This window comes from Lagenorhynchus albirostris, chromosome 5, assembly GCF_949774975.1.
Source record: "Lagenorhynchus albirostris chromosome 5, mLagAlb1.1, whole genome shotgun sequence".
Classification (NCBI taxonomy): Eukaryota; Metazoa; Chordata; class Mammalia; order Artiodactyla; family Delphinidae; genus Lagenorhynchus; species Lagenorhynchus albirostris.
In genome coordinates this window covers 97,955,053-97,980,571 of record NC_083099.1, presented here as the reverse complement: position 1 = coordinate 97,980,571, position 25,519 = coordinate 97,955,053, and the positions used below count along the sequence as shown (strand labels likewise).

The 25,519-nt window shown below is 37.9% G+C and overlaps 2 protein-coding genes across 7 annotated transcripts in view; both read left to right on the top strand.

Annotated features, from left to right (window-relative positions):
* The window catches only part of TBC1D23 (TBC1 domain family member 23), a 66,714-nt gene extending 48,568 nt beyond the window's left edge, over positions 1 to 18,146 (top strand). For 2 of the 4 annotated variants that reach the window (XM_060150676.1, XM_060150673.1), the window contains 7 exons: positions 51 to 160; positions 2,992 to 3,131; positions 4,664 to 4,708; positions 8,008 to 8,096; positions 10,755 to 10,890; positions 12,339 to 12,533; positions 13,342 to 15,629. In XM_060150676.1, coding sequence (XP_060006659.1) covers positions 51 to 160; positions 2,992 to 3,131; positions 4,664 to 4,708; positions 8,008 to 8,096; positions 10,755 to 10,890; positions 12,339 to 12,533; positions 13,342 to 13,423 — 797 coding nt within the window. In that variant the 3' untranslated portion in view covers positions 13,424 to 15,629. Of the gene's footprint in view, positions 1 to 50; positions 161 to 2,991; positions 3,132 to 4,663; positions 4,709 to 8,007; positions 8,097 to 10,754; positions 10,891 to 12,338; positions 12,534 to 13,341; positions 15,630 to 17,871 lie in introns of those variants that run through there. The other 2 variants (XM_060150674.1, XM_060150675.1) reach the window with 2 other exon arrangements.
* A 1,213-nt stretch (positions 18,147 to 19,359) lies between these two features.
* NIT2 (nitrilase family member 2) overlaps positions 19,360 to 25,519 on the top strand; it is a 38,421-nt gene continuing 32,261 nt past the window's right edge. For all 3 annotated transcript variants that reach the window (XR_009540774.1, XR_009540775.1, XM_060150699.1), the window contains exon 1: positions 19,360 to 19,436. Coding sequence is in view for 1 of the 3 variants with exons in the window: in XM_060150699.1 (XP_060006682.1) it covers positions 19,430 to 19,436 (7 nt within the window). In the remaining 2 variants the exon portion in view is untranslated. The remainder of the gene's footprint in view (positions 19,437 to 25,519) is intronic.

Genomic DNA, 25,519 nt, shown 5'->3' with positions numbered 1-25,519 from the left:
AGGGTTTGATACGTCAGGATTTTTTTTTCTTCTTCCTATTTATCTTTAAGCACTGCAGCAGCACCTAGCAGACATTAATGTGGATGGACCAGAAAATGGATATGGCCATTGGATTGCTAGTACCTCAGGCTCAAGGAGCAGTGTCAATTCTTCTCTTGATGTAAGTGTATATGTAGAATATGTCACCAGAGTTGGATAAATGCCCAGGTGATTAACAACTAAACAGCTACCATAACAGAAATGGAGTAAAAATAATTCAAACACATGCAGTGAGGAATCATATTATTGTGAGGTTAATGAAATGGTGGGAGCAGGCCTAAACAGCTAAACTAGCCAGGAGTTCTGGTGGTCTACCTGCTGAATTCAGATTTCTCCCTCTCCAGCTGCAGCTTGGTATCACCTAGTGACAATTTTCTACTCCAGCTTAAATGTCAGTGGAGATAATTCTGAGTCCCGTGACTAGCTAGGACTCTAAAGTGAGCTGGTTCTAGGAATCTCCCAATTAGTTTGGGTCTGGAGAATACTGAGGCTCATGTTTGCATCTCCAGCATACTGTCTCTGTAGCTCTCCTCCCCACCACATACCTACATGATTAAAACTTCAGTCCACCCATATTTGAGAATGGGCCAGGCAGAGGAAGACAGGAGCCAGTTGCCAATCCCATTTTATTTGAGTTTTAGTTATTGAGGTGTACATTACTGCAGGGTTTTGCAATAGTGGGTAAATCCATTCTGTTCTACTTTGGAAATATTTGGGCAATAAGTCTTGTGTGTTTTCAGTATTTCATGTCATTTGAACTAGGTGTCATTAAATCATTTTCTTAACAAGTAATGGTCTTCATCTACCTAAAGGTCATTCTTTAAAGAAATAGAGGGAAAACTCCAGTACAGGGTGATGGTTACAAGCTTGGGCTTACCAGTCTGACTCACCTGGGTATTCAGTTTTTGTCTTCACAGTTTACTTTCTTCATGATCTCTAGCAAGATCTTTTCCACTCTGGTTTCTCCATCTGTGCAAATAGGGGTGATGATAATAACACAGCTTTCTTCACAATAATGACATGAGGATTAAATGTGCAAGTGAATGTAAAGTGTAGTACCTGTCACTTATATATCTTATAGTAGTTATTATAAAATTGTAACTCATTAGATGATTAATTGAGGCTTATCTTCAGCCATGTAAGTCAAAGCAAATTATTGCCAAATTATCAGTGCATAAGTCTTCTCTGAGAATTAGGTTTTCAGCTTGATCTAGGTATCTGGGAGCTCACCATTTATTTAATAAGTATTTGCTGTTTTCATTTTAAATATCTAAATAGTATAGATGTATTATAATGTGTTCAGTTAGTCCCCTTATTGTTGAATATTTACATTCTTTCTAGTCTTTTACTATTATATACACTACTACAATTAAGTTTTGTAGTAATATATTTGCATATGACATGATTATTTCATCCTAGAAGTGAAATAACATGATCAGAAGATTACATGTCAAAATCCTTAGAATTCTGCATTATTGTCAAATTGCCCTCCAAAAAACATTATTCTAATTTATATTCCTGTCCACAGCTTTGGATGGTCCTTGTATTGAACTTTTTATCTTCAGATTTGAAAAACAATGATTGAGGCTAAAGATAACTGTCTTAAAGATGTGTTACATTCAGAAGTACCAAAGAATTTCCACAGTCAGTTTAATTTGGTTTTGAATTTGGATATGGCAATGGGAACATGATTTTTGTGTTATTTAGTTAATGACTTCTCTTAAAAATAAGAATAATACATGTTCATTGTAGCATCATATATAAATATGAAAAATATAAAGAAATCAAAATTATTTATAACCCAACCATGGATAACAGCTATTCATAGTTTGAAATATTTTCTTTAAATCTTTTATAATGCATATTTTTTTTAGTATTTTATTTTAAAAGTAGTGATCAGAGTAGTGATCAGAGTGTACATACAGTTTTATTTTCTGCTTTCTCATTGAACATATGAGCATTTTCTAGTATTTTTAAATGCTTTTTTTTTTTTTTTTTTTTTAGTATCAGTATAGTTTTCCACCAAATAGTTCCTAAATCCTAGGGCATTTTCTGATTATTTCCTCCCCATAAATTCTGAAGACGAATTAATAAGCAGAAGATAGGCACATTTTAAAACTTTTGACATCTACTACCAGCTTCCCCTGTAGGGCAATTATATACAACTCAAGAATTATACTCACATCTATTACACTAGGTACATAAGAGTGACTTTTCTTGAGAAATTAAAGGCCTAAGTAATAATGTTTTAAACAGCAAAAATTTACAAGGAATAAATGTTTAAAAATTTAGCTATATGAATGATATTCTGATTATAATTTTGCTTATCTTTATAGAGTAATCTGAGTTAAGAAAAGGTCAATAACTTTATTTCTTATTGAATAAATAAGGTAATTTCAGCCTCCACACATTTATGTGTGTAATACATATCCTCATTTTTCATTTCTACCTTCCATTCCTAAAATGGTTTCACCCAGTGTATCAGTCTGCTGGGGCTGCCATAATAAAATACAACCAACTAGGTGGCTTAATGTATTTTCTCATAGTTCCAGAGGCTACAGGTCTGGGATCAAAGGGCTAGCAGGTTTAATTTCTCCTAAGGCCTCTGTCTTTGGCTTTCAGAGTACCACCTTCCTGTGATGTTGGTACATGGCCTTTTTTCTGTGCATGTGAATCCCTGATGTATCCCCTTCTTCCTGTAAGAGTATCAGTCATATTGGCTAGGGCCCACCTCATTTAACCTTAGTTTACTCTCTAAAGGCCCTATCTCCGTATTCAGTCACTTTCTGAGGTACCCTGGGGATTAGAACTTGTAACACGAATTTATGGTCGCGGGGTGCACCCAGTTCAGGACATAGCATCTAGATAACCTTTAGCAGTAGCGTATCTTGCTAATCATTTGGAGAGCAGTTAATCCATCAGTAAGTTGTTGTTTGTTTTTCTTTTTTTCAGGGTGAATCTTCTAATGGCTCAAATGATAGAGGAATGAAATCACTAGTAAATAAAATGACTGTTGCTTTGAAGACAAAATCCGTTAATGTCAGGGAAAAAGTTATCAGTTTTATTGAGAATACATCAACTCCTGTGGACCGGTGAGTTGCTTATACAGTATGAATTTGTGATGAGTAATTAAAACTATAGAAAAGTATCTTAACAGTAAATGTTAGTTGAATAGAATGTGCTCTAGAAAAGGATCGTATATGACATTTTTTTATTAGATGATTCCAGTTTTCGTTGTCATCACAGAGATGTTCTTTATTGCTATAAAATTTTACTGTAAAGATTAGTCTGTCTTCTCCCACTGCTCAGAATAGGAGGCAAGTAATAATTCTGCCCCTTCACGCCATTCATTAGAAAAAAATTATTCCAATGGTATTATGTATATGATACTTCATATAGCAGCTGCTTCCCACATGTCAAATGGTTGGGAATCATCTGCTAAGTGCAGTAATCTCATAGCAGGAATCTCTTTCTCCGCTTCAGGAATTTAAAACCTAGAAAATTTGGTCATACTAAATCAAGCAGAAACCCGTTTTTGTAAAGTTTAAGAATTCAGATCTTCATAGAATTTTGTTCACAGCATGTGTGACCCCTATTTTCCCAATTACAAATGAAGTATCCAGCTAACAAATGATAAGTTTAAGAATGTCTGTTATATTGTTTCTTACTGGAACTGTGAGGGCACAGTATGTTTTTTTTCCTCCACATGTTGGTCTCATTGATCTTTCTTGTTCTTAGGGTTCAAAGCTAACCTAATAATCCCAGCGTGAAATTTTTTCTAAGCAAGCCTGATCTTGGAAATGTGTTATAGTATTTAATTTCACTCTCATGTCTTACTTGCAGCACCCTAGGAGAGTTGAGTATTTGATTTTAAGAACTGAATATAAGGCATTTACTAATTTTCACTTTATTAAATAAAGGACATATGCATACAGAGATTTTTTTTCCCATTTAGTAAATAGCAAAGAAGATATAGATTATTTTCACTAATCCAAAAAAATTGTACCTTGTCTACAATGGACTAATGTTAAAGTGTTGTTATCAAGGCTGAAAGGTTTTTTTTTGCTCATTAAAATTATGTCTGCTTTCAAAAGCCTTAATTTTAAAATTACTTTTAGTTAGTGCATTCTCAATTAGGGTACTATTTTTTTTTTTTTTTTTCGGTACATGGGCCTCTCACTGTTGTGGCCTCTCCCGCTGCGGAGCACAGGCTCCGGACGCGCAGGCTCAGCGGCTATGGCTCACGGGCCCAGCCGCTCCACGGCATGTGGAATCTTCCCCGACCGGGGCACGAACCCGTGTCCCCTGCATCGGCAGGCGGACTCACAACCACTGTGCCACCAGGGAAGCCCTAGGGTACTATTATTGGTACATTTTGTAGCATGAACACTTAAAATTTATTATAAAATGAACTAGTGATAATTCTAAATTGAAAAAACTACTTTCTCTTCGTTAAAGAATCACTTGAAACTGACTTTTCTTCATTTTTCTTTGTACTTGGGATGATCAAAATATTCTTTTTTAATATACCCCCTGGGTTAGAAAAACTGATTATATTTTTGTTTTAAAGCTTTTGCATTTTTAATAATCATATTGTTCTGTCCTCTGCCTCAATTTGCTATAGAATGTCTTTCAATCTTCCTTGGCCAGACAGAACATGTACCGAGCGGTAAGCCAATGAGTAGAGCAGCTTTACTGGACCATCCTTTTCCTCTAGCATGCTTCATGCTGTCTATAAGCCTCATGTTGTCTTGGCTAAAATTTCATGCAGCTGTTTCAAGTGCTAAACTTTTCTCATTCTGCTTTTAGGAGTGTGTGATGCTGATATGTTTTCCTTTTGGTTTTTTGCTCGATCATTTTAATTTTTTTCCTTGCCTTCTTCTTTATATCTCCCATTCCTCATATGAAAATCAAGTACATTCAAACCCAACAACTTCATAAAATCTGCAGTTTTTATTCTGAGACAGAGGAAGGTGAAACAAAGAAAATATGTAGTCTCAGAGTTAGGAGGGTATTAGCTTTGGAGATCATTTACTTCTGTCTTGTGCTCTAACAGTAGGGAAAATTACAGCATCTGAGAAAAGGCACAGTTTGTGGTTCAAATTTTTTGTTATTTCATGTACACTATGTAGTTTTATAATATTGCTAGGTTTTTCTTAATAAGATGTATGTATTTAAGTTGGTGAGTTAACATTATATAAATTGGTGTGAACAAACTATAGTTCTAGGGTTCTACCTTTGCTTTTCCTTGAAAGAAATTAGGCCATGGTGGACATGTTAAAATATAATCCATCTCTTCTCTGACCCCAATAAAACGGGATACTCATCATTAGATTCCATAGGTTTAAAGTTTAGAAATCTACTGGATCTTCAATTAGGATAAACAAAAGAACATTATACTGTATGGCTTTACAGTTTTTATACTCATGATTTTTCTGCAATTTGAGTTTGAATATCAATTATAGCAATCCCTATGAACATTTAAAAAGAAATTCTAATCATACTTTGAATGTAAGTTAAGCTTCAGAATAATGGAGTTGACTTTTTTAGCAGGTCATTTCAATATTTTCAGTGAATTAGAAGTAGCATTTTTAACAATAGTTTACTTTCAACTTACGGATAAGAGTTGGCCAATGCCAGTTACAGACCTTCTATTATAATTTTAAAGGAGGTTGCTTCTTTTAAAATTACAGTCTATTTGTGAATCATCTTTCTGTTTTCTCTTGTTACAGGACCATTGAATTAGTCTAATTTTAACTCCCAAGTTTTATCGCAAATAATTCTTTAAACATTCAAATTATCTTCTCTAGTCCACAGGCAGATATATCCATTTTGAAAATAGAGTTTAGTGAAAAGTTAGAATAAATTGGGTTGGTTTTTGAGGTCAGTAAATCAGGTTAAAATCTAGTCAAACTCTTGTAGATTTTGTTTCTGCTAAAAAAGCATCGATACACAGCTTTTTTTTTTTTTTTTTTTTTTTTTTTTGCGGTACGCGGGCCTCTCACTGTTGTGGCCTCTCCCGTTGCAGAGCACAGGCTGCAGACACGCAGGCTCAGTGGCCATGGCTCACGGGCCCAGGCACTCCACGGCATGTGAGATCTTCCCGGACCGGGGCATGAACCCGTGTCCCCAACCCGTGTCCCCTGCTTTGGCAGGCGGACTCTCAACCACTGCGCCACCGGGGAAGCCCTATACTGCTTTTTAAAGAGTCCAGCTTTTTTTTTTGGATGTCATTTATATTCTGGTTCAAGCATTTACTGTAAACATTATCTTTGTTACTTTCTATGTTATAGTAGTTTATACTTCAATATCAGGAGAGCACCAATAACTTAATCTCATACAATTTTATAATCTAGACCGCACTAAAGTATTGTTACACAAAGCTATATTATCTTTGCCTTTTGTAAGTAAGCTGAATCTGAGTTTCATAGGTATTTGAATTATTTCTTTCATTTTCTTTAATGAGCATAGTTTGATAATTTATTGGATAATTTTACATTAGATATGCTTTAACATAAAAAATGATTTTATAACTTAAACTGTAAGCAGTGTATTGATTAACTTAATTCTGTTATATACTCAACTCTTACTGGTTTTCTGTTGAGGAATGTTGTTTTGGGAGAAATAAAGATTTAAGCATATTTTAACAAAATTAGGTCTTCATTTTTATTGATGATATGTATTAAGAAATCATTTAAAATACAGATTTGATCTCTGTCTGGAAAAATTGAATTCTAAGACTAAAGACACATAACTTGATTTTTTTCCACATTGAACTCTCGATACATGACAAGGAAAAAAAAGCCATAGTTTTCCTTCATCGTAGAATATCTTAGCTGAACCTTACTCTACAAATAATACAATACTCTTTCTCCAGAAACATGTGGTATTTTGTCGAAATATTTTAAGTTTACTTATTGGTTTATTTGAGGTTACCTGAAAAGTAATGAGGTATTGATTTTTATATTAAAAAAGAGAGAGGTCATACTTCCTGCAGAACTTACTAAGTTTGAGTTTACATGTTTGTTTCTGTCACTTGAAAGTGAAAGGCAAATTCATTTTCATGGTTTATTTATGTAAAAGAAGTAACATCTTAGTTTCTGTTGAAACAAAAGTAACAGTAATGAAAAAAAAAATGAGAGGAAAAACCTTAAGACATTTGTACCCATATGAGAATTAGGCACTCCTACTGGAATTTGAATATTTGGTTTCATAAACTATTTTGTCTAACAAACGTGTATGTAGCACTTGCTGTATGCCAGGCAGTGTTGTAAGAGCTTTACCAAATATTAACTGATTAAATTTTTTTGTTTATTTTTGGCTGCGTTGGGTCTTCGTTGCTGCGCGCGGGCTTTCTCTAGTTGCGTGGAGCGGGGGCTACTCTTCATTGCGGTGCGCGGGCTTCTCTTGTTGCGGAGCATGGTCTCTAGGCTCACGGGCTTCAGTAGTTGTGGCTCATGGGCTCTAGAGCGCAGGCTTAGTAGTTGTGGCGCACGGGCTTAGTTGCTCTGCGGCATGTGGGATCTTCCTGGACCAGGGCCTGAACCCGTGTCCCCTGCATTGGCAGGCAGATTCTTAACCACTGTGCCACCAGGGAAGTCCTAACTGATTTAATTTTCACAGTAACCAGGAAGGTTAGATATTGTTACCACCATTTTACAGATAAGGCACAGAAGCACAGAGAAGTTAAGGAACTTCACAATGCATTGGTTTTATGTGAACATTAAAATTGTTTAAAATTTAATTTTTACAGATTTGAAAACATTCCGCATACCCAAGACCTTATGCCACTTTTGCTAACAATTTCCTTATCTTGTTTCAATTTCCTTAACATAGCTCTCCTGAAACTGGGTGGTACATGGTGGGCGCACAGAACATTTGTATTTTGTTTTAATATTCAAATGATACTTGGTGAAAATCTTTGGTAACTTAAGTAATGATTTCCCTCCTAAAATTCTTTGAATATAGGCATGTGAGCAGCAGTGACAGAGTGGGAAAGCCTTACCGTGGTGTAAAGCCTGTTTTCAGCATTGGGGATGAAGAAGAATATGACACAGGTATGGCAATACACTAATTTATAGACTGCTTTCTTCAAGCACCAAGAGTGATTATAGAGATAATTCTGGGAGTAGCTGAACAACTGCTTAAAAAAAAAAAAAAGACACAGTGAAATTCTGTAGAGGAGATTGGAAAGTCTGTGGTTTTTCTATTAAGAGTTTGGTTTTGGACATCTTAAATTATGCCATAGAAATGCTGAGTAGGCGGTTGATTATAGGAGTCTTTAGCTGAGGAGAGAAGTCTAAGCTGGTGATAATCTGGGAATTATCAGTGTATAAATAGTATTTAAATCCATGGGATTGGATTTAAATCCCCCTGATCCACCCAGGTAGGAGATTGAGGGAATTGAGATATCTGAAAAGAGCCTTTTGAAACTGGAGGCAGTAGCCTAAAGGGCCACAAGATGGCGATATTATACCAGGGAAGCTTGTCATCCTCTGTGATTGTCTTTCTTTATATTTTAAAAAATAATTTATTACTTTGGTTCATAATCCCACTGCCCAGATTACCCTGCTTAAGTAATCATAATTAATATTAATGTGTATTGAGTTAGAAAAAATATATTAAAATATGTATGGTATGTAAAGTATATGTTATATGTAAAAGTACAAAATAAGAAAAAAATACTCCCAAATCTCATCTTGCTTTTTCCACTTAGTAATATATGTTTCATATTTTCCACCTCAGCCTGTATACCTTCACAATTCTCTTTCTATTATACAAATGTACCCTAATTAAATCATTCTGTTCTCTTTCTATTATACAAACATACCATAATTAAATCATTCTTCTCCCAATTGACACTGGTAGTTTTCCAGTTTTATTTCTGTTTCAAATAGCAGTGGCTATCTTTATGCATATATCTAGGTTAACTTTTGCAAGTATATCCAGAGGGTAAATTCTTAACAGTAAGATTGCCAGATTAGAGGGACTCACATTTGACATTTTAATGGATATTACAGAGTCAACTTCCTGAAAACTGCATTGAGGTAAATGTAATTTTCTATATATTATTTCTTTTTTTTTTGAAGCAAATACGCAGAATTTTTATTTTCTCCTACACAAAATTTTTATATTCCTGTATATAAAATCCAAAAATATACTTCTTCTTTTATTTTATATCATAGTAAAATAATCAGTACATTGTATTTTATTTCTATACAGATTTTTCCCCAACACCTTCTCTAGCTATTCTTTATCTTCTGTTTCATGCACTTCTGTGTGCTATTTGTAATTGTTTCCTTTTCTCCTTTTTCCTCCCCCTCTTTTGCCATTTTCCTGTTACCTGTCAGTCTCTATCTCTCTCTAAATATGTGTTATTCCATTAACAAAGGGAGGAGGGAAATGGATGAATAAATGATGGTATATTTCACATATCATACATGTATATATACACATATATATTTACACTCTGGAAAATTGCACAGTAATGAAAAATAAGAAAACTAGAGCTATGTGTGTCAACATGGATAAATTTTACAATGTTGGGAGTAGGATAGCAGTTGCAGAAGAATACAATTGAACAGTGTACTATTTATATAAATTTTACTTAAAATGCAAAACGCTACTGTATATCATTTAAGAATTTTCATGTTGGGTTAAAAGTAAAGATGAGACACCAAATTCACATAGTCACTGTTTCTTAGTGGGGAAGAAAGGGAGATGTGCCTGGGCAGAAATCCATGAGTGCTTCACTTTTCTATTTAACCTAGAGGTGAATAGATATGTGAGATTTCATTTTTTTATTATGTCTTTTTATATTTTGATTTCTTAAAAAGCAAAGAGAAGAATATTTACAATTATTAACTCTAGGGAGTGTAATTCCCCTTTGTTAAGTTAGAAAAGCAAAATAACTAGAATGTCTTATATTTCTTTCGCAAAAAATCCCACTAAATAGATTTTTACTTATCTATCCCAGCATGGATTTTTTTGTTGTTGTTATTTTCCTTAAAATCAGAAACCAGCAACTCTGCAGATGGAGTGCAATCTATAAAAATATTGAATCACTATGTTGTACACCTAAAACCAGTATAATTTTGTAAATCTACTATACTTCAATTAAAAAAAAAAAGAAACCAGCAAGAGAAAAAGAACTCTGCCATCTTTGCCCTCAAGATAGATGCTAATATTATTATTGGACAATTCTGCCATCACTCGACAGACTAGTCATAGATTAGAGTTATGTTATATAAATCAAAAAAGTTGAGGGCTTCCCTGGTGGCGCAGTGGTTGAGAGTCCGCCTGCCGACGCAGGGGACACGGGTTCGTGCCCCGGTCCGGGAAGATCCCACATGCCACGGAGCGGCTGGGCCTGTGAGCCATGGCCGCTGAGCCTGCGCGTCCGGAGCCTGTACTCCGCAACGGGAGAGGCCACAACAGTGAGAGGCCCGCGTACCGCAAAAAAAAAAAAAAAAAAAAAGTTGAAATTCCTCATAGTTTAATATTTTAAAAGTATATTTTCACACCATATAGAATGATGTTTCATAATCTTTTATAGTAGTACCAGTGGCATAAGGAAATATAGTTGCTGGGTTAGAATTTTTTTTTTTCCAACATGTGTGTTTAAAATACTACTGAAATTTTTTTCAGACTATTAAAAAATGTATCATTTTTAAAGTTGGTGATACCCACTTTTAACATCTTATAATTCTTTATAGATGAAATTGACAGTTCTTCAATGTCAGATGATGATAGAAAAGAGGTTGTAAACATTCAGACTTGGATAAACAAGCCAGACGTCAAGCATCATTTTCCTTGTAAAGAAGTGAAAGAAAGTGGACACATATTTCCTAGGTACTTTTTAAAATACCTTCTTCAGAAGTAAAATTGAATTTAGGGAAGTAATGATATAAAAGGTAGCTGCAGAAGAAATGTTATGTATCCAAGTACAATAAGATATAATTTCCTGGGGATTTCCCTGGCGGTCCAGTGGTTAAGACTCTGAGCTCCCACTGCAGGGGGCACGGGTTCAATCCCTGGTCAGGGGACTAAGATCCCGCATGCTGTGCAGTGCAGAAAAAAATAATAAACACACAATGAGATATAATTTCCCTCTGTCAACTTGTATTATATGTCTTGAGTTTTAAAAAATATTTCTAATGTAATTTTTTATTTTGAAAAATTTAAACAGAAAAGTTGAAGACATAGTACATTGAATATCTTTATAAGCCTCTCTCAGACTCACCAGCTTTTAACTTTTTTTCACACTACCCCATCTCTCTCGTTATGTTTGTATATACATACACACATACACATACACTTTCTTTTTGTCATACCATTCAGAAGAAGCTTACAGATATGACACTTTACCCCTAAATGCTTCAGCATAAATCTCCAAAGAACATGAACAGTCCCCTTCACAACTCCAGTAGCACTATCACATCTTTAAAAACTTTAAAATTAATAAACATCATTCAACATACAGAACACACTCAAATTTTTCAGTGTCTCTAAAGTATCTTTTATCCTCTTTGTTTTTTTCTTCCTGGTCCAGGATCCAGTCCTGTTTCACACATTGCATTTGCCTGTTGTCTCTCTTTAGTCTCACCCAGTGTAGAACAATACTGCTTCCCTCACCACACTTCCCCCTTTTCTTCATGTTGAATGAATCCTTTTTGAGTCTAGGCCAACTGTTCTGCAGAATGTCCCACATTCTGGATATCTGATGTTTGTCCTGTTGTATTTCATAAAAGTGTGTGAGTATTATCACTATACTAAAAGTGAGCTGAGACACAAAGCAGGGAGTGTGTATTAATAATTCTATCCCTATTTTGCCTGTAGGATCCAGTTACAGAATATTATTAAATATGTAAGGCAGTCCAGGTATTGCTTAGTGGTCTTTGACATAAAGTATATGTTACGGTATGTTGAATGAGGATAGTTTACTGTTAAAAGTCTGAAAGGTAGTATATTCCAAATACCATATAGAGTAGATTCTAAAAACTTATTATTTTAATGATTTCTAATTGTATTGTAGTTTTTATTATATTAAATATAATTTTTGCTCTTAAACAGTTACAGGATTATCTGTTAATAAAACATTAATTTTGCATACAACTAAAGGAAAATTAAAAGCTGTTACTAGCTTATCTGTTTATAGACGATCCTTTGCCTTCACTTTTTAACTCAAAAGTAATTTCATCTGGAGTTGAACATTTTTTATAATTGGGGCTGTTGAAGTAATAGTTGTTTTAAATGACATTTCTTTAAATTCTTTTTTTAATGCTTTTGTCCCTCTCAAGTCATCTGTTGGTTACTGCAACACATATGTACTGTTTAAGGGAGATTCTTTCACGGAAAGGATTGGCTTATATACAGTCTCGACAAGCACTAAATTCTGTGGTTAAAATAACATCCAAAAAAAAACATCCTGAGCTAATTACCTTCAAGTATGGAAATAGCAGCACTTCAGGAATAGAAATCCTGGCAATCGAAAGGTAAGATTTTCTTAGGTTGATGTTATCTGAATTACTGAATTAGTTCATTATTAAACACGGTTTGTTTCTCTATTTTGGGGAATGGATGGTGGAACAGGATACTTGAACCATTTTTATTAGTATTCTCGCTATCTTTTTTCTTACAAATTTGTAGTAATATATGGTTTAGCCATTAGCACATGATTTCATTAAGTGCAGTAGCTAATTTCACAAACCTTTTGACAGAGGGGTCTTTAGGAATAATCTACACCAGTGCTACACTAAATGCTGGTTTGCAATGAAATACGAGCTTTTATTTTCCTTCATCAAATAATTCTTGTTTTAAAAACGTATCAACGAAGTAAGCAGTGTGCTGGATGATGTAGTTAATTTACATTCTGGTACAAGTTCTTCCTTACCTCATTGTGTACCAGTGACAAACAGTTCATGGACCGGCACAAGGGCCGTAGACCACACTGCTCTCGAAGCTAAACCATCTTTAATCTTACAGGTAAAAATGTGAAGCCCAGAGGGGTTGAATGACTTCCAGGTCTTCACACTTGTGTTAGAACCAAATGTAGCCCTCCTGACTCCTGATCTCCAGTTCATTCCACCTTGCTCTATGCAATATGAAAAATCACCTTGCTTTTGCATTTAGATTTTCTTTCTTTAAAAATAACTCTTTTGAGTATATGTTGAAATAAGTGATGGGGAGTACATAGGAGGGCATCTGTGCTTGATTTGTAGGTTACTTCGACATTGGAATTGATATCTAAGATGAATCCTGAACAGAAGGCTCTATATTAATATATATATTTTTCCCCTGTAGGTATTTGATTCCAAATGCAGGAGATGCTACCAAAGCCATAAAACAACAGATCATGAAAGTTTTGGATGCTTTGGAAAGTTAATATAAAAGAAAATTATTTCAAAAGAAATTAAGGCAACCAAGAGAAATATGGACATATTTTCCTGACTGAATACTAACCGGAGACTTTCATTTGCTTATGGGGGTGCTTGAATAGCAAGTCTAAGAAGGTGTAAATTATTACAATCAATCTCTGGAAAGTTAAATTTTTTTTAAATTTTCTTTTGCATTTTTGGTTTTGTAAAATGATTTCTTATAAAGGTCAGTTATTAAATGACTTTGAAGTAACTGACCGTGTGCCCTTATGAACTAAGGGTGCAGAATGCAGTTCTGTTTTGAAGAGCTGTTTTAAGGGAACATGCATCAGTTTAGATTTAAAAACAACCATACACATATATATTTGCAGTGTCTTCACTGAAAATTAGAGGTAGAATTCGTTGAAGAGACCCCTTTAATTGCTACATTTAGGTTTACCCACTGAGCAGTATCAGAAACTAAAAAGTATTACATAGATTAACAATTAGCTTGCTGTTTCTGTTCTTAAAAAGAGTGAAATCTTTTTTAATGCAATGGATGAAGATTCCAGCCAACTCAAATGCAGACCAACTAGTGAAATGTTGAAACATCAGTTTCTAAGGTCATCTTTGCACCATTAGCTAATAGTTTGAACACTTAGTGCTTCAGATACTAAACTTCATCCTAACTGTCTCTAAGGAGCAGTTAAAAGCATTATAATAAGTAGGTAGGCATGTTAAGATTAAAATTAACACTTGGGGGACTGACTTGTATCTTTAAAAATGTCATTCGTCTTTATTACCAGAGGAATATTTGATTTAGAATGTTTCAAAACAGGTGTTGAGTACACATGGATTTATCCTCAGTGAGATTATGTCTGTGACCACACTATTATCCACCTAAAGAAAAGCCAGATAACCAGAGAGCTGTCTAAACTAGTTTTTATCATCACTTTCTGAAATTTCTTTTTCTTCTTTGGTTTTTGTTCTCTTACTAAAGTTCCAGTGGTTTGAAAAGATTTTTAGTCTCTTAATATGACAAAATTGAAAAGTGGTCTGCTTTATTTTGCAGCTTTCTCAGTTTAATTCATTGAGGTTCATATTAGACACATTTGGTGAAAGAAATCCAGGAACACGTTTGGGACCATGGAATGACTGCTTATAAAATCTGTTTGGGAAGTAGCAAATCCTCACAACCTGCTATGTCCTAAAATGTAATGGATTGTCTCTAAGGGGTTGATAGGAGAAATATTTAGATGTATTCTGTTTACAGCCAGTTATTTTAATTTACTTAATGGAAATCAAGTGAAAAAAAGGCAACATAATTCAAGATATTTTATTCTAATATCTAAATAATAAAGTTTGAGTGGTTGAAGACATTTGCATGAAATTGCACCTGGTGCAATACTTGATATTTATAACTCTCCCCACAACTGTTGTATTGCATTTTTTCCCTTCTTTTGGTGCCCCTTTTAGAAATGTCTTGAAGTCTCATTTTTTGCCCATTTCAGCCATGGGACTTCTTTCATAATATTAGTGTAAAGATATTTGTGTTACTCTTTATAAATTACAGTTGTAAATAAATCAGTACAGTTTGCTCAAAACTTTGTTCTTAAGGACAGTGTGTCTCTCCCTCTCTCTTTCTTCCTTTCCCACCATTTGTAAATCTCTATGGATACAACAAAATTAGGAAATTGAGGGCTATCCTTTCAGTGGAATTTAAATGTTCAGATTTTAGGTTTGAAAGTATTAGATTCCTATTTCTGTTCTTCTAGATGGGGAGGAGGAAAGAGGTAGTTTAAAAACTAATTACATTACATTCTACATGTGTAAATTCCTCCCTTGAACTACTCATCTGAACTTCAGTTTTCTCATCTGAAATAGCCCAGTTATTAGTCATGAATATCAAATGGAAAGATGTTTCATTGATTGTATTAGGCACTTATGTAGCTTATCCTCCCTTCACTGTCCCGATAACCAGAGAACTAGAATTCACTCTGGGATATCCACCTCTCGTGGACCTTTAAGGATTGCAGGGGTTGCAGCATTATGTGGTTGGTATTTTCTGTATTTTCAAGATGAGAAAAACAAGGCTCAAAGAAATTGAAAAGAAAAAGTCCCCCTCATCTCTCCCCAATCCCTGGGAATTATTATTGCTTATTAAGGTGTAAAATTAATCCCCTATGTAATATTTGATGACACTTGTCCACCATTAATAAAACATGTTTTCTAGTAGAGATGATAAATTTTTACTGATACATACTCAACCATTTTGCCACTGGTATGTTTCATACAGGACAATTAAAACTCCTTAGCATGATATTCTAACATACTAAACTAACTGCCATAGGTTGACAGTTCTATTCAAAATTTGACAGTTTGGCTCAGGCTGCCATAACAAAATACCATAGACTGGGTGGCCTGAACAACAAATTTATTTTATCACAGTTCTGGAAGCTGAAGTCCGAGATCAGGGTACCAGCATGGTTAGATTCTAGAGAGTTCTCTTCCTGACTTGGAGATGGGCACCTTCTCACTGAGTCTTTGTATGTCTTTTCCTCTATGCTCTCAAAGAGAGCTCTCTTGCTCTTTCTTCTTCCTACAGGAACACTAATCCCATGATGAGGGCCCCGTCCTCATGATTTCATCTAACCCTAATTACCTCCCCAAGGCCCTGTCTCCAAATCACACTAGTGATTAGGGTTTCATCATATGAATTGTAGGGGTACACAAACATTGCCTGTGACAGTATTTTTTATCATGAACAGTGTTGGATTTTTGTCAAAAGTTGTTTGCATCTGTGGAGATAATCATGTGGCTTTTCTCCTTTATTAAAGGTTTATTCCATTAATTGGTTTTCATATGTTAAACCAACCTTCTATTCCTGGGGTAAATCCCAGTTGGTCATAGTGTGATCCTCACAACAGTCTTAGGCTATGTGTGATATTATCCCCATATTATGGATGAAGAAATAAAGGCACAAAGAGGATAACTATTTCTAAGATATATAGCAAATAAGTGTTAGAGCCAGGATTTAAAACCAGACCATCCAATTCCAGAGTTCATGCTCATGACTGATAGGCTATGCCTGACTTCTTTGCTGGGGTCTGGAAACAGTAGGCCAGAGCTAGGGGCCTCTATCAGGTCACTGCTCACTTTTCTCTCTTCAGGTCACCAGCTTCACTCCATAGGTACCTTTCTAGTCCATGTAGGTATTTTAAGTTGCTATCCCTATGCTGCTAATAACTTGCCCAAAGTTACATGGCCTTTCGGTGATGAAGCAAAGTTTTTAACTCTGGTCTTCTGATTTGTAGACAATTGCATCAGAAACTTAGAAGCAGTTATACATACATTTACATACACACACCACCCCTCTCCTTCGACTCTCACCCTGTGCAAAGCTCTAAACCCAATATGATAATTCCCAAGTTTGAGTCTTTTGTTTTTTGTAGTATCAAACATTCTTCTAGGATCTCATCCACTCTTAAAGTTTCTTCTCTTTTTCTGGTGCAGATGATTCCAATTCTTCCTCCTGATTTTCAGTCCTTCATCTCTCTTAGTCATTTGTATACCTACCTCACCCCCAAAATTGAACTCATGTTCCCCCACACTAACTTCCCTAATACTACGAAGGATTGACTAGAGGGTAAGATGCTGGTGGAAAGGAGACCAGTTATGAGTTCCCTGTAGTAGTCTTCCCAAAATGAGGAAGACCTTGCTGTGGATGGTGGTCGTGGGGACAGAAAAGGGGGCAGCAATCAAGGGGTGCTTCAGGAGAATAAGAAGCGCCCTGTCGCTAGCCAGAGGTTGGGGGTAAAAGACTTGAAAGACACAGAAGTGACTTAGATTTTTGGGAGGAGGGGATGGGGAGCAGAGGGAACTGGAAAACGGTATAAAGGGTGGTGCCTGTGAGTGAAAGAGGAAAGTGCGGATGAGAAGCTCTTTTAGAGGGGATAAATTTAGCTTCAGACAGTTGAGTTTGAACTGGTATCAAGACATGTAAATAGAGATGGCTGGAGATGGTGGAATAGGTCCTCTGGCGTAAAAATGGAAATCTGATCAGTACCAGCCCAGACATGGACATTAAAGCGGTGAGACATGGTTGGCAACAGAATTTTAGCTAGGTTTTTCGAGATCCATCTAGTGTAGTGATTTTCCTCTTCGGCTGCTTTTCAAATGTCTGATGAAAGGGAATATGGAAACACGCAGGCAGAGCTGCTGCGGTTGAAGGGGCAGGGAGTGGAGTGGTGGAAGGGCTGCACAAACTCAGCTCACCTGCCTCTCTTCTTCTGCCTCTAAATCCTTTTGTATTACACATGATGACAAGGTCCTGAGAGTGAGGTGGTTTGCCCTAGGTGTTAAAATAAGTGGCAGAGCCAGAACTGGAACCCAGCATCTAGCTTTTCTATTATGCCCAGAAAGTTCTAAGGGAAAGCGCAAAAACAGTTTTCATTTTTATTACTTTCCTCTTCTCTAGAATCCAGGTTGGCAGTTTCCCTGCATGGGATGTAAGGAACACAGCACCCACCGGTTCTTGGGCTTGATGGTCTTCTCCTGCCTCTTGGATGGCTCTTTCCCAGGCTTCACAGGCCCCTCTTCTGCCTGTGCCTCTCACAGTCCACTTGAGTTGTTGTCATTTGCATTCAGAGCTCCATCTTGGTCTAAACTTCTGAGGACTCCTAAATCAGTCTCCAGGCTGGGCATCTGAGCTTGAGGCTTATGTCCAACCGCCTACTGGGCATCTCTACCTGGATGTTCCAATAACATGTCCAGCCATGTTTGGAACCATTGTTGGATACAACTTTATGCCAATAAACTTCCAAGTCTAAATGAAGGGTGACTTTTTTTTTTTTTTTACAGATTGTAAGAGGCTAATATTGAATAAGGAACCTCAAAAGGCTATAAGTATAGCAGAATTTAAAAGGTTATTAAAGATCTTTCTGCTGCCAAGCCAGGTCCAGATAGTCTGTTAAAGCTTCAAAAACCCCATAATTGCTATGCATTTCCCCTTGAGTTTATTATGAAAGTGTTAAAATTTAAACTTTTAAAAAGTCTTAAAATAGTACCATGAACAGCTATATATCCTCCTCCTAGATTTAATAATTAACATTTTGCCATATTTGGTTTATCTCTATATAAGCACATTTTCAAGTCAGACATTCTGACACTTCACCCCTAAATACTTCAGCATGCATCTCCTCAGAGTGAAGACAATGTCTGGCATAATCACAGTTATCACACAAAATTCATTTAAGCATCAAATATCCAGTTCATATTTAAATGTCCCTAATTGTCCCCAGAATGTTTTTTATAGTATCCTTTTAAAAACTAAGATACATTTCAATAGAGTTTATTCCAGAGTATTAAGAATAGCAAACTTTATTCGTCTTATGATCTTTGATCCCCAAGCCTGACAAAAGCACAAACACACAAAAATCAGAAAGCAATCCTGACTAATAAATGCAAGTATCCTGAAACATTATTAGCAGATTTCAGCATATTAGAGGACTGAATTGTTGTTGAGGATATTCTGTCTGAACCCAGTTTCTCTTTTCCCCTCCCCAATCACGTAGCAGCCTTGTAGTCCAATCCCACTGTTGTCTTGAGTGCCTAAATTAACCTAGATAATTCTACCCTCGTCACGGCGACTTGTTCAAATAGCCCAAGGCAATCAGCCTCTGGTATTTCCCCTGGCCACAGAGGTGATGCAACTGGCAAGAGGCTCAGTTCTTTCGCTGAGAATCGAAGAGGCCGGTTGTTAAACATTGACTAGTGCACCACCCGGATTTTGGTCGTCCCTTGCCTTTCGAGGATCTGACTACAAGGATGTTACATAAACAGCGGGCGATTAATAGGTGTTTGAGGCTTGCTGGAAAGAAAACACCCTCTCCGCGGAGACAGCAGGCCAGGAAGCGAGGCGGGGCGGGGCGGGGGCGGATCCTCGGACGCTGCGGCACCGCCCCTCGCGGCGCCGGCGCGGTGGCCCACAGACCTCCGCTCAGGCTCCGGTGCCAGTGGTGCTTCCCGGCAGAGCCATGGCCAGTAAGTAGTGCCGCGGCCCGAGCTCGGGCTGGAGGGAGGCTTCGGGCGCGGTGCCGGCGGACGGTCTCGCCGGCTCAGCCCCTCGCCTCCGCGTCGTGTCCCCGCCGCGCCCATGGCCTTCCTTGCTCCAGTGGCCGCGGGGCTGGGGGCCCGAACGGCGAGGACGGTGGGCGCGGGCAGGGCGGGGAGGGGAGGCCGCGGAGCACAGCGCGGCGCACGTCGGGGATTCCGGGCTTCCGGGAGGGCCGGAGGGGCCGCGGGAGCGTTGGGCCTGCGTGCCGGAAGGGCCCGCGCCTTACGTCCCACTGGGCTTGTGTGAAACGGAAGGCAGAGATTCCAGGTGCGTTCCGGGCGCCCCTACTCCAGATTCACCTGCGCGGGAAGGAGCGGGGGCAGGTGCTCATTTAAAATGCCACTTCCGCACCCTCCCTGTGGTTCTTGCCTGTTTCTCACCGCTGCCCCCGCTCAGCGACCCGAAGACTGTGCACTTTCAGTAATTATGATACTTCTTCAAATGTGAAACTTTGTCCCGTGGGATTCTTGGAGACTGTTGCTAGGTTTTAGATTGAGTTTTTTTTTTACATCTTTATTGGAGTATAATTGCTTTACAATGGTGTTAGTTTCTGCTTTATAACAAAGTGAATCAGTTATACATATACATATGTCCCCATATCTCTTCCCTCTTGCATCCCCCTCCCTCCCACCCTCCCTATCCCACCCCTCTAGGTGGTCACAAAGCACGGAGCTGATCTCCATGTGCTGTGTGGCTGCTTCCCACTAGCTATCTATTTTACGTTTGGTAGGGTATATATGTCCATGCCTCTCTCTCGCTTTGTCACAGTTTACCCTTCCCCCTCCCCATATCCTCAAGTCCATTCTCTAGTAGGTCTGTGTCTTTTTTCCTGTCTTACCCCTAGGTTCTTCATGACATTTTTTTTTTCTTAAATTCCCTATATATGTGTTAGCGTACGGTATTTGTCTTTCTCTTTCTGACTTACTTCATTCTGTATGACACTCTAGGTCTATCCACCTCATTACAAATAGCTCAATTTCGTTTCTTTTTATGGCTGAGTAATATTCCATTGTATATATGTGCCACATCTTTTTTTTTACATTTATTGTGCACTTTATTTCTATTATTATTTTTTTAACATCTTTATTGGAGTATAATTGCTTTACAGTGGTGTGTTAGTTTCTGCTTTATAACAAAGTGAATCAGTTATGTGAATCAGTTATACACATACATATGTTCCCATATCTCGTCCCTCTTGCGTCTCCCTCCCTCCCACCCCTCCAGGCGGTCACAAAGCCGATATCCCTGTGCCATGCGGCTGCTTCCCACTAGCTATCTACCTTACGTTTGTTAGTGTATATATGTCCATGACTCTCTCTCGCCCTGTCACAGCTCACCCTTCCCCCTCCCCATATCCTCAAGTCCGTTCTCCAGTAGGTCGGTGTCTTTATTCCTGTCTTACCCCTAGGTTCTTCATGACATTTTTTTTCCCTTAAATTCCATATATATGTGTTAGCATACAGTATTTGTCTTTTTCTTTCTGACTTACTTCACTCTGTATGACAGACTCTAGGTCTATCCACCTCATTACAAATAGCTCAATTTCGTTTCTTTTTATGGCTGAGTAATACTCCATTGTATATATGTGTCACATCTTCTTTATCCATTCATCCGATGATGGACACTTAGGTTGTTTCCATCTCTGGGCTATTGTAAATAGAGCTGCAATGGATATTTTGGTACATGACTCTTTTTGAATTATGGTTTTCTCAGGGTATATGCTCAGTAGTGGGATTGCTGGGTCATATGGTAGTTCTATTTGTAGTTTTTTAAGGAACCTCCATACTGTTCTCCATAGTGGCTGTACTGATTCACGCTCCCACCAACAGTGCAGGAGTGTTCCCTTTACTCCACACCCTCTCCAGCATTTATTGTTTCTAGATTTTTTGATGATGGCCATTCTGACCGGTGTGAGATGATATCTCATTGTAGTTTTGATTTGCATTTCTCTAATGATTAATGATGTTGAGCATTCTTTCATGTGTTTGTTGGCAATCTGTATATCTTCTTTGGAGAAATGTCTATTTAGATCTTCTGCCCATTTTTGGATTGGGTTCTTTGTTTTTTTGTTATTGAGCTGCATGAGCTGCTTACAAATTTTGGAGATTAATCCTTTGTCAGTTGCTTCATTTGCAAATATTTTCTCCCATTCTGAGGGTTGTCTTTTGGTCTCGTTTATGATTTCCTTTGCTGTGCAAAAGCTTTGAAGTTTCATTAGGTCCCATTTGTTTATTTTTGTTTTTATTTCCATTTCTCTAGGAGGTGGGTCAAAAAGGATCTTGCTATGATTTATGTCATAGAGTGTCCTGCCTATTTTTTCCTCTAAGAGGTTTTTTTTGTTTTTTTTTTTTCCCCTGTATTCTCAGTTTGCTTTATTATTTATGACCTCCAGACCTCTGGTGAGGAGGACAGGACCTGTCCTGGGCTCCATTTTTTTACCAGCTGGTTTAGTCTTAAGTTCATGGCAGCCTGCCCAAGCTATGGCAGTTGAGCGAGCTTTAGATAGTAAAAGTCACGTCTGATGTCCTTTGCTGCAGACCACTGGCATAAACTTATTTATTCAGAATTGTGTCCATGGCAGGCATGTTCCGTCCATGTTTGGCTGAAAGAACAGGCAATATTGTCACATGCTCAGGGAAGCTTTCCTCATCTACCCCTTAAAGATTAGGTGAGGCCCCTGGTAAATGCATTTGTTGTATGAGTTTTTTTTTTTAATAAATTCATTTATTTATTTTTGGCTGCACTGGGTCTTTATTGCTGCGCGCTGGCTTCTCATCGCGGTGGCTTCTGTTGTTGTGGAGCAGGGCTTCAGTAGTTGTGGCTCACGGGCTAAGTAGTTGTGGCTCACGGGCTCAGTAGTTGTGGCTCACGGGCTTAGCTGCTCCACAGCATGTGGGATCTTCCCAGACCAGGGCTCAAACCCATGTCCCCTGCATTGGCAGGCGATTTCTTAACCACTGTACCACCAGGGAAGTCCCATGAGTTTTGTTTTGTTTTGTTTTAATGAGTTTTTATGTAAATGAATTTTCCGGTTTTCTGCAACTTAGCTCTTGGATTCATTCTGGTTTTGACACACGTCGACTTAAATCCAGCTCATTCCTTTTATCTACTGCATAGTGCTTCATGATATGACCATTTTATGTGTTTTTTTTACATCTTTATTGGAGTATAATTGCTTTACAATGGTGTGTTAGTTTCTGCTTTATAACAAAGTGAGTCAGTTATACATATATATATGTTCCCATATCTCTTCCCTCTTGCGTCTCCCTCCCTCCCACCCTCCCTATCCCACCCCTCCAGGCTGTCACAAAGCACCGAGCTCATCTCCCTGTGCTATGTGGCTGCTTCCCACTAGCTATCTACCTTACGTTTGGTAGTGTATATATGTCCATGCCTCTCTCTCGCTTTGTCACAGTTTACCCTTCCCCCTCCCCATATCCTCAAGTCCATTCTCTAGTAGGTCTGTGTCTTTATTCCTGTCTTACCCTTAGGTTCTTTATGACATTTTTTTTTCTTAAATTTCATATATATGTGTTAGCATACAGTATTTGTCTTTCTCTTTCTGACTTACTTCACTCTGTATGACAGACTCTAGGTCTATCCACCTCATTACGAATAGCTCAATTTCGTTTCTTTTTATGGCTGAGTAATATTCCATTGTATATATGTGTCACATCTTCTTTATCCATTCATCCGATGATGGACACAGGTTGTTTCCATCTCCGGGCTATTGTAAATAGAACTGCAATGAACATTTTGGTACATGACTCTTTTTGAATTATGGTTTTCTTAGGCTATATGCCCAGTAGTGGGATTGCTGGGTCATATGGTAGTTCTATTTGTCGTTTTTTAAGGAACCTCCATACTGTTCTCCATAGTGGCTATACCAATTCACATTCCCACCAGCAGTGCAAGAGTGTTCCCTTTTCTCCACACCCTCTCCAGCATTTATTGTTTCTAGATTTTTTGATGGCCATTCTGACTGGTGTGAGATGGTATCTCATTGTAGTTTTGATTTGCATTTCTCTAATGATTAATGATGTTGAGCATTCTTTCATGTGTTCGTTGGCAATCCGTATATCTTCTTTGGAGAAATGTCTACTGCCCATTTTTGGATTGGGTTCTTTGTTTTTTTGTTATTGAGCTGCATGAGCTGCTTATAAATTTTGGAGATTAATCCTATGTCAGTTGCTTCATTTGCAAATATTTTCTCCAATTCTGAGGGTTGTCTTTTGGTCTTGTTTATGGTTTCCTTTGCTGTGCAAAACTTTGAAGTTTCATTAGGTCCCATTTGTTTATTTTTGTTTTTATTTCCATTTCTCTAGGAGGTGGGTCAAAAAGGATCTTGCTGTGATTTATGTCATAGAGTGTTCTGCCTATGTTTTCCTCTAAGAGTTTCATAGTTTCTGGCCTTACATTTAGGTCTTTAATCCATTTTGAGCTTATTTTTGTGTATGGTGTTAGGGAGTGATCTAATCTCATACTTTTACATGTACCTGTCCAGTTTTCCCAGCACCACTTATTGAAGAGGCTGTCCTTTCTCCACTGTACATTCCTGCCTCCTATATCAAAGATAAGGTGACCATATGTGCGTGGGTTTATCTCTGGGCTTTCTATCCTGTTCCATTGATCTATCTTTCTGTTTTTGTGCCAGTACCATACTGTCTTGATTACTGTAGCTTTGTAGTATAGTCTGAAGTCAGGGAGCCTGATTCTTCCAGCTCCGTTTTTCGTTCTCAAGATTGCTTTGGCTATTTGGGGTCTTTTGTGTTTCCATACAAATTGTGAAATTTTTTGTTCTAGTTCTGTGAAAAATGCCAGTGGTAGTTTGATTTAGTTTTGAACGTGAGTTTTGCAAAGGCACCAACTCTGATTATTTGTCATTTGAGCCCTGTCAGGTGAAAATGAAACACCTGTTTTCTTTGATTTGTGCTTTTGTGGTAAGAGGACTGATTAATTTGCTCCACAGTGAGCCCCCCTCACACCCACTGCAGAATGCCCATTTCTCTTGGGGAAAAAAAAAAAAAACTGGGCAGGTTTTTTCTGCACCTGGACCTTGAGCTTTCAGGTTAGGTATTACATGTTACTTACACATCCCCATTCTGGATCAGCCCCAGGGATGAGTTTCTAGCTGTGTTTGTTCCCAGATCTTTGCCTGATTCTTTTACATGAGGCAGTGGAGTGCTCTAGGCTCAAAGTCTGGAGACCGGGATTATTACAGCCTTAGCTCAGCCCATGTCAACAAGTCATTTGATCTCTCTGGACCTCAGTTTCCTGTCCTTTAAAATGGACATTTTTAAGAAATAAATGTTATTTTGAAACCCTTAAAAAAAAAAGAAATAAAATGGACATAAACTGTTCCTACCAAGGGCTAGTGAGGCTCTCTCAAGATGGTAAGGTTTGTGGAAGTGCTCTCTGTTTTTCATTTCAACCTCCTGGAGCGCAGTGCAAGTTGGTGGCTGAATGAACCCTCAAGATCAGGGTATAGAAGTCCTTTTAGGGACTTGCCTGGTGGCGCAGTGGTTAAGAATCCACCTGCCATTGCAGGGGACACAGATTCGATCCCTGGTCCAGGAAGATCCCACATGCCGCGGATCAGCTAAGCCCGTGCGCCACAACTACTAAAGCCCCCTTGCCTAGAGCCCGTGCTCCGCAACGAGAGAAGACCCCGCTCGCTGCAACTAGAGAAAACCTGTGCACAGCAAAGAAGACCCAATGCAGTCAAAAAAGAAAAAAAAAAAAGTCCTTTTACACACCTCCGAGTGTGACTGTCTCTTTCAGAAGAGGCTGATGGACTTGAGAGCTGTGGTTCTTGGTGGGGTTGAGGGTGGTGTTGATCTGACTCCCTTGAGGAATGTTTTCAAGTTACATGACCTCAGCCCCACCCACCCAAAAACAAACAAGGTGCTCATTCTGTCTACAGTCCAGATTTTGGCTTGCTTCTGGCTGTGCCACTCACTTTGTTGACTGGCTTCGTGCAGCTTTTCCTCTGCAAGCTTCTTGTTTCCTC